Source organism: Babylonia areolata, chromosome 20, assembly GCF_041734735.1.
Source record: "Babylonia areolata isolate BAREFJ2019XMU chromosome 20, ASM4173473v1, whole genome shotgun sequence".
Lineage (NCBI taxonomy): Eukaryota > Metazoa > Mollusca > Gastropoda > Neogastropoda > Buccinidae > Babylonia > Babylonia areolata.
Window position 1 is genome coordinate 52,862,268 of NC_134895.1, and position 9,436 is coordinate 52,871,703.

Consider the following 9,436-nt stretch of genomic DNA (forward strand, 5'->3'; position numbering starts at 1 on the left):
GATGCTCAACAATCTTTCTGTTAAAGAAAAAAAAATAGAGAGAGAGAAAAGGAGAAAAATATAACCCATGCCACCGTAATTCCTCTCTGATCTCAGTGAGGAGAAAGAAAGTGGGGGTGGGGGCGGGGGTGGGGGGGGGGGGGAGGGGGAGGGAGGGGAACCCATCATTCCGCCGTCAGTCCCCCCCCCCTCCCCCTCCCTGCCACGACAACCCTATCACTGCCGCTGCTGCAAGAGGAAATAGTTCCCCCCCTCCCGGCCCCCCTTCCGCTTTCCGATACATGGATTTGTCCGAACGCAGTGACGCCTCCTTGAGCTACTGAAACTGAAACTTTCCGATACATGGATTTGTCCGAACGCAGTGACGCCTCCTTTAGCTACTGAAACTGAAACTTTCCGATACATGGATTTGTCCGAACGCAGTGACGCCTCCTTGAGCTACTGAAACTGAAACTTTCCGATACATGGATTTGTCCGAACGCAGTGACGCCTCCTTGAGCTACTGAAACTGAAACTTTCCGATACATGGATTTGTCCGAACGCAGTGACGCCTCCTTGAGCTACTGAAACTGAAACTTTCCGATACATGGATTTGTCCGAACGCAGTGACGCCTCCTTGAGCTACTGAAACTGAAACTTTCCGATACACACCAGCCAACAGAACAGGGCTGCTGGCCCAAACGGACTGCCCGTTTACCTCCTCACCTCTCCCTTTCTCTCTCTCTCTCCCTCCCTCTCTCTCTCCCTCTCCCTCACTCTCTCTCTCCCTCTCTCTCCATCTCTCTTTCTCTCTCTCTCCCCCTCTCTCTCTCTCTCCCTCTCTCTCTTTCCCTCCCTCTCTCCTTCTCTCTCTCTCTCTCTCCCTATCTCTCTCCCTCTCTCCCCCCTCTCTATCTCTCCCTCTCTCTCCACCCCCACCTCTCTCTCTCCCCGAATCAGCTTGATGAATGGGACTGCCAGGTTACCCGTAGTGTCCCACTTCATATTATTTCTCTGCATGATGATGATCATGATCATGATGATGTTGTTGTTGCTGTAGAGAGAGATGGGGGAGACTGGAGTTACAGGGGAAGGGTGTGTGCGGAGGGTTGTTGGAATAGTTGTGTTTGTTACCTGCATGGATGTTTAGCAGCGGTTAGATGTCAAGTTTTGTTGCTGTTGTTGTTGGCGACGGTCTGAGGAAGGCGTTTATCATTATATTTCATTGACCAGCTTGACAGGGAATAAAACGAGAAGAGAAAGAGGGGGGGGGGGTAAAGAGGGAGGGAGGGAGGGGGTGTGGGGGGGGGGGGGGCGGGCGAAAATCAACAACAACAACAACAAAATCAAGATGATAAATAAAAACAAAAAGGTATAAATCATGTGGTCTCAAGATTGAGCAGAGAAGAAACACGGTATATTGGGGGGGGGGGGGGGGTGGAGGTGGTGCATGGTTGTGTGTATGTGCGTGCGTGCGCGCGCGCGCGTGTGTGTGTGTGTGCGTTTATGCTATTGTTTTTGACTAGTTTACCACCTCAGAAGACCCCCAGCTGATATCGAAAGAGTGTTAATATTCCAGTTTCCAAGACAACAGAACGATTTGCAAAATATGTTGAAAAAGAAAGATAGGAAAAAAGAAATGCTGGTCCATTGTGTATTCATGATATGCGTACTGCTGTCCAGAAGCCAGTGTGAATCTCGCTTTAGTTGGTTTCCTTTGCGCATCGACATGGACACGACGGGCGGCAATAGCCGAGTGGTTAAAGCGTTAGACTTTCAATCTGAGGGTCCCGGGGTCTCGAATCTCGGTAACGGCGCCTGGTGGGTAAAGGGTGGAGATTTTTCCGATCTCCCAGGTCAGCATATGTGCAGACCTGCTGGTGCCTGGACCCCCTTCGTGTGTATATGCACGCAGAAGATCAGATATTCATGTACAGAGGGTTATGGAAACAATAATATATCGAGCATGCACACCCCCGAAAGCGGAGTATGGCTGCCTTCAAGGCAGGGTAAAAACGGTCATACACAGAATAGCCCACTCGTGTACATACGAGTGAACGTGGGAGTTGCAGCCCACGAACGAAGAAGAAGAAGACGTGGACACAGCCGAGAGCAAGTAGAAATCATTTAAGGGATTAACACTTGTAGGCTGAAGTCTGATCTTATTCTTTCTTGCTTTCATGCTTTTACATGCACACAACACACACACACATATATATGTACAATAACATTCAAAACAAAAACAAGTAGAATTTGTTATGGGATTAGCAGTTATAGGGTATAGTCTGATCTAATTCCTTTATGCTGTTTTTTGTTTGTTTGTTTGTTTGTTTTTTTACGAACATAACACACATATATATATATAACATGTACAAACAAAAAGAACCCATTCGAAACAAAAACAAGTAGAATTTGTTAAGGGATTAGCAGTTTTAAGGTGAAGTCTGATCTAATTCTTTCATGCTTTTCCACGTACATAACACACACACACACACACACACACACACACACACACACACACACACACACACACACGCACACGCACGCACACGCACACGCACGCACGCACGCACGCGCACACACACACACACACACACAATTATATATATGTACAAAAACATTCCAAAACAAAGAGGTTACTAAGTAAATGAAACGGGTTTTGAGGGAAGAGATAAATCAATCAGGAACCGAGGCCGTTTAACAGTTTTATTGTTCCTTTTCTTCATCTTTATTCGGACATTAAATTTCAAGTTTCCAAATTGCTTGAAAAGCGTAGAAACCACAAAAAAACTGCATCGTGCGTGGCTCGAACTACTGACAAGGAAGTGAAATCTTTCCCACGTGGGCCCGGTGTCAACCCACTGGACCGACACGATACGTACTCGTGTTTGTGCGGGGCACTATAGGTTTATCTTGCTGCTTTTGTTAATTCATCTGGAGTCGCGTTACTTCATCTTCGTCTTTATTATTATTATTATTATTATTATTATTATTATTATTATTATTATTAGCATCATTTCTTTTTTTAACCAAGTGAAGTGGTGGTGTGACCTCCTGTACCAATATTCTTTTGATAGAGGATTCCTATGTCGGCATTGTGTTATTAGGTATAGATTGTATACAAAAAAATCTATTTTAAAAAAATTGAAAAGGGATACATATATACATTACATATCAGATTATCATGTCTTTAGACTATTGGCGCTCTCTCAGACCGGCTGTTGTTGCAAACACAGAATTCAAACGCAAAATGAAACAAAACAAAAGTGAACGCTTCCATTTCTTTATGAAAGTCAAACCTAAATGAATGCCCCTTTAATGTTATCTTATAGACAATAGAAAAATACAAGACAAGACATCTTTTTTTCTTCTTCGCGAACCTTGTTGGCTTTAACTGGTTATTGTCTCTTTTAAGACTTGATGGTGGTGTATAGCAACTTAACATCCGATCCGCGTTTATCTCTTTTTATTTGCGTTCGTTTGTTTTATTTCATTTTATTTTATTTTATTTTTTCACCCAATCGTTTTTGTTTTTTGTTGTTGTTGTTTGTTTTTTTTATTGTATTTATGTAGTCATCCACCCATCCATCCATCCATCCTTTCTGTATCACTTTTTTTGTATCCATTCACTCCGTCATTTATTCTTGATTCAGATCGTATTTATTTGAATATATGTTCACACACCTTATGTTGTTTTTGTTGTTTTTTTTTTTTGGGGGGGGGGGTTTGGGGGGGGTTGGGGGGTTGGTAAAAACTCGCACGCTTTGTGGCTTGGATGTAAGTGTTGTTTGTTTTTTTGTTTGGGTGTTTCGTTTTTGTTTTTGTTTTTGTGTGTGTGTGTGATCTTTCCCCTCACAACCTCACCCCCCCCCCCCCACCCAAAAAACCCCAACAACCACCCTCCCCCCCCTCTAAGTGCCACCCCCCCCTCACACCCACCCACACACACCTCTAACACAGCTGACGTGGGGGCGGTGTGTGGGTGCAGGGCCGGAGGGAAGTCCCCCAGGCCTGGGGCAGTCGGGCCAGCAGCAGCAGAAGCAGTCGCCCATGCAGCGCTCGAGCCCCGCGCTCTTCGACTCGCCCAGCTGCTGCCCCTCCAAGAAGCGGTCCTTCCTGCGGCGGGAGCCCAACGTGGCCGACGACAACGACGACACCCAACAGCTGCTGCTGGCCGCCTGCAGGGAGGGGGGTTGCGGCCACCGCCACCACAGCTACACCACCAACGACCCCCACAGCATCTTCAACAACAACCTCACCCACCTCGGCCAGGGCAACGGCACCAGGACGTCGACGGACGCCGTACAGAACCGCTCCTCCTCCACCACCAAGCACACCTCGCTGCAGAACCGGCACCCCTCGGAGCAGCCGTCGTCTGAAGGGCGTGGCGGGACCAAGACCCAGACCCAGACCCCCTTCGCCCTGCCCCAGCTGTCCAACCAGCTGACCTGCCCTCAGCCCGCCCCGCCCAAGCCGCTGCCGCAGCCCGCGCCCCGCCAGGCTCAGCAGAAGCAGAAGCCCCAAGGGAAGGACGTCGTGCCGCAGGGCAAGGAGCATGTGACCATGCGCCAGTGCAGCGCCCCCACCCCGCTGTACCCCAGCGTGGGCCCCATGCACGCCCTGGACACCATCCACCAGCAGCACTCGTTCCCGGAGTGGTCCCCGCCCCACAAGGTCCTGCCCCTCTTCCAGCACAGCCCCGCCTCCCGCCCCCAGCCCCTCATCACCGCCGCCGCCGCCGCCACCGCCATGCCGTCCCCACCCTGCCCCCTGCACGAGCAGCTCCGCCACCCGACCTCCGCCAACAACGCCAACGTGCTGCTGACCCAGGGCGGGGACGCCGATGACCGACACTCTAACGGCAACACCCAGGTGGGCGTGGCGCTGGAGCCGCAGCCTGCAGGCTGGGCCATGCACGGCCACCACACCAAGGCGCCCGCCTTCCTCAACAACAACACCACCAACCCCACCACCCCCACCACCACCGCCGCGGCCCCCACGGCCACCAGCATGGTGACTGACGACGACATGGACAGCCAGGGCCGCAGCCACACGCCGGACTCGCCCTTCCGCTCCGGGGACGACGAGGGACTCGGGGAGGAGGACGACGAGGAGGACGAGGACGACGCCATGACGGGCCGCGTGGAGTTCCCGGACAGCCTGGCGCACCAGGTGCTGCGGGGGCTGCCGCCTCCCCCCTCCTCCCCCCACTCCCTGCTGCCCCGCGGTCTGCCCCGCCCCTTGCAGCCCCTCCCCTCCCACGGACACCCCCACCCCCCGCCCACCACCGACACCTCCCCCTCCGAGATCGACGAGGCTGACGGATGCGGGGGGTCGTCGGGCCGGAGAGGGGGCGGCGGCGGAGGAGGAGGAGGCTGCTGCGGGGGCGACGGCAACTCCACGTCGGCGGGGGGCGTGTCGCTGTCGGACGACGCCAGCATCCTCAGCCTGTCGGACCCCAACCTGATGAGGTCGTCGCCCTCCACGGACTGCCTGCCGCCCAGGCCGGACCTGGAGGCGGCGCCCAGCCTGGCGAGCGGCGACCTGGACCTGGACCTGGAAGGCCAAAGCCCGGAGCTGGAGCTGTCGCACAGCCTCAGCGTGTACGAGACCGCTCAGTCCGGGCCCTCCTCCTCCGCTGAGCTCGCCGGCCTCTCCTCCTCCTCCTTCCCCCTGGACCCCCACCCCCACCCTCACCCCCACTCTCACCCACAGCTGCCTCCTCCGCCCCAGCACCGGCACCTGCACGAGGAGGGCGGGGAGGGGGAGAGGGAGGGGGAAGGGCAGCGCGGCGCCCCCATCGCCATCCCGGAGGATCTGCTGTATCCTGATGCCAGCGGCTGACCCCCAGGGCCCAGGAGTTTGGGGTCGGTCAGGCTGTGGCCTTCTGTGTGTGTGTGTGTGTGTCTGTGTGTGTGTGTGTGTGTGTGTGTGTGTGTGTGTGTGTGTGTGTGTGTGTGTGTGTGTGTGTGGATTTCTCTGGTACCTGGGAAAGAGAGAGGGAGAGAGAGAGAGATTGAAGGGGGGGGGGGGATAAAGAGAGAGGATGAGAAAAGGTGGGGAAGTAGAGAGACGGGGGAGAGAGAAAGGGAGGGTCAGAGAGAGATATACATAACATTTTCGTCACCACAAATAATTATCAACTGTGCAGTCGAGGGATACCGCTCGTATTGACCCATCTACCCTCCTCAACCCATGCTAAGTCTGTAACAGTCACGATGCGCCAACAGTCCACGGGGAGCTGTCAGTGGCAGGTCTTACTACAAGGTCAAAGGACACTCTGCACGTGTGCTACGTCACTTCGGTGGTGTTCACTGGTGTCTGTTTTCACTCACCTTACACGGGTGATAACTCTCAGGCGCCCTGTTAACAATATAAGAGAGAGAGAGACTTTGGAACGAATTCACTACAGGCATGGAAACGAATGGCGTATCGACAGCTGGGATCCTCTCGAGGGAATGGCTGTCAAGGACCGCGGAATTCTCCTTTGTTTTATGATGAGGGATGGAACTGGGGATGACAATGCTGATGCATCGGATATCCATTCATTCCACGATTCTTTTCACGATGTTTATGATTATCATGACGTCAACAAGACCTGAGTGAAAAAAAAATATGAGCAGCAACAGTCTCGACTGAATGGTTTCTCTCTTTTCCCAAAGAGTCCGTAGTACACTCAATACTGAGTAAATACGAGCCGAACTTTACTCCTGAGATTGAGATTGGTGCTAGAGGGTTTGTGAGCTCATCTGCCTACAGCCTCATGAAACAGCTGTCGATTTCTGGCAGAGAGAGGACACGGGCTCTCAAGGCAATGGCAGAAGCAGCAGAAGAGTTCCAGCTGAATCTGGTCGAGGAGGAATGAAAGTAAACTTCATAACGATTAAATTTCCCTACTCAAACTAGGCGTACGATGGCTCAGTGGTTAAAACGTCTGCCAGAAAAGGTGACTCAGTCCTGAAGTGGCGACCACACTGGAGGCGTGGGTTCGAACCTGCTGAGGACTAGGGGGAAAAAAGGCAGCAATACAAGGGCATCCAGGAGTCATGGCCTGGGTGCGGCACGGCCCCCTTAGAGTGTAAGGAGTTCAGGGCCGAAACACTTGACTGAGGGGGCTTCTTTTCTGAAGACCTTGTGCTGTCCAGCTCTCCCTGGAGTTTATCACTTATGAATGGGTTCTGATCCACAACGTTCTGGTTATCAGACACTGATGGAGTCTCCCGTCGGTCCGACGGATGAGTAGGCAGGCAGGCTTATCTGTCGGTGTGTGTCCTCATGAGAGAAGAGGCCGATCCTGGATGCGCAGCACTTCCCACAGGTGTTGCAAGGGAAAACGTCTCCAGAAGTTGAGCCCTGCTTCCTTCGCTCACGCTTCTCCTTAATAGCCAGCGTTCTCTTGTTTTCAAACGTCTTTATGCCACTAGAGCACAGCATCATCCAGCGACACTAAGCGCTCCACAAAGACAGTATATATATATATATATATATATATATATATATATATATATATATATATTGTTTTTTGTTTTTTTTATTGAGGGAAGGGCGGTATTCTTCGATAGAAAGAAAGACAGACTGCAGGCGATGGGGTGGAAGAGAAAAGCTGTGACAGAATTCAGCCGAGTGATGAGGGCCCTTACATCTATGTACACCAGGACGATCATTTTCGAAGTGGACAAAACAGCAGATTGTTGTTTGGAAATCTAGACATTCGGTGGAAATTTCTTTGAATTCATTTCACTTGGGAATGTAGCAGAGTTAAAAACTAGTATGCAACAGAGTTGAAAATTAGTATGCAACGGAATTAAAACTGATTATGAAAAGCTGATATTAGTTATTGTATTTTTATAATCAGTTTTAATTCTGTTGCATACTAATTTCCAACTCTGTTGTATTTTGATTTCAACTCTGCTGCAGGAATCTGAACTGCGATAAAACATCTGATTGTAATGTATATGTGATTTCTGTCCCCTGTTAACAATATTCTAAAGACGTAGCGCTCGCTGTAGTTGTTGTTATTTTGTTTGTTTTGTTTTTGTTTTGCTTTCCATAATCCCAATCCAGTAAGAATGTCTTTGAATAAAACAGGAAAGTGGGTAGCTGGACAGTCCATGATGCGTCTGTTCACTTCCATACCATTGTATTCACAAGCGACACCAAGTATTAATTTTCCAGTCATATCCTGTAGACACATTTGATTTGCCTCGTCAGTTATTATCACCTTACCGATGCTGACAGCTCATGGAGTTTTATCCAGAATGGAAAACATAAAAGCAGGTTACAACACATAGTTTCTAATATGTTTCACTGCAACTCAGACAGCGAGAAGGGAGGGGAGAGAGAGAGAGATTAAACGAGATACCGATAATGACATGTTTTATTTATTACCTTGTTCCCTTCCGTTTCTTGGTCCACACGTGTGTGTATGTGTGTGTGTCTGTGATGTGTGTGTGTGTGTGTGTGTGTGTGGTGTATGTCTGTCTGTGTGTGGTGTGTGTGTGTGTGTGGGGGGGGGGGGGGGGAACGTGACGCCTTCATCGTGGAGCCTACCTGTCTGTTCCAGGTCTGAACACTTTTTTTCCCGGCGAGCCCAGTGCGCTGACCTGTTGACCAGCGTGGCGAGTCCACTGGCCACTGGCCGTCACGTGCTGCTGTAGCCCTGCCAACGTCTGGTTAGTGACCACAGGCTAGCTTCGGACTGCTTGCATGCTCCAGCTGTCCACGCTCGGTTTTGGTTTTTGCCACAGCGTGCGGCTGAGCAGAAAGCTGTTGGGGGTGGCTTTGTTTGGGTAGCCACCCACCCACAAAAGGATGGGAGGGTGGAACGGTTGGTACCGGAACCAGTTGATTGACAAGTTGGGTGGATTCCAGGACTTTGAAGTGTGGCTGCAGGGTCGGGGGGAGAGAGAGGGAGAGAGAGAGTGAGGATGGGGGAACGGTTAGGCATCACGGCTTCCAGACTGCAATGTTCTGATCAATGCAACAACAATGATTCCTGTATCATAGTATCAGTGGCCGACATCGAAAACATACACTTCGTTTTGCTGGGACTGTGTCCACTCCCTGTTACGGATTTTTTTTTTTTTTTTTTTTCAAAGAGGCCCTTTGGGTTGGTTGGTTTTTTTAGATACAGGGTTTTCTCTTTTTAACCAGGATAGCCTGCAGACGAGAGGATACTGTTGTCGTTTTCTTTCTCGGACTTTTTTTTTTTTTTAAAGCAGATTATGAAGTAGTTTGTTTTTCTCATGATCTTGATGTTTCTCGTTTTTTGGACTTTTCTTGTGATAATTATGCAAGACGTTTTCTGTGGGTGCATTTCACCCATTTGCAAACTAATTAATGGATTGTTATTAATATTAGTTGTTGCGAACGTTAGACTTACTACTTCATTTTTTTCCCAACTTGTTGGTGTTTGTAAAGATTGTACTGTGATGGTTTTTCTCTTATTTGCTGTTTT

General features: G+C 50.2%; 1 protein-coding gene across 2 annotated transcripts in view; it reads left to right on the top strand.

Moving 5' to 3' along the window:
• LOC143294717 (uncharacterized) overlaps positions 1–9,170 on the top strand; it is a 199,501-nt gene extending 190,331 nt beyond the window's left edge. For both annotated transcript variants that reach the window (XM_076606136.1, XM_076606135.1), the window contains exons 5-6: positions 3,968–5,846; positions 8,543–9,170. In XM_076606136.1, coding sequence (XP_076462251.1) covers positions 3,968–5,823 — 1,856 coding nt within the window. In that variant the 3' untranslated portion in view covers positions 5,824–5,846; positions 8,543–9,170. The remainder of the gene's footprint in view (positions 1–3,967; positions 5,847–8,542) is intronic.
• Positions 9,171–9,436: the final 266 nt, after the last annotated feature.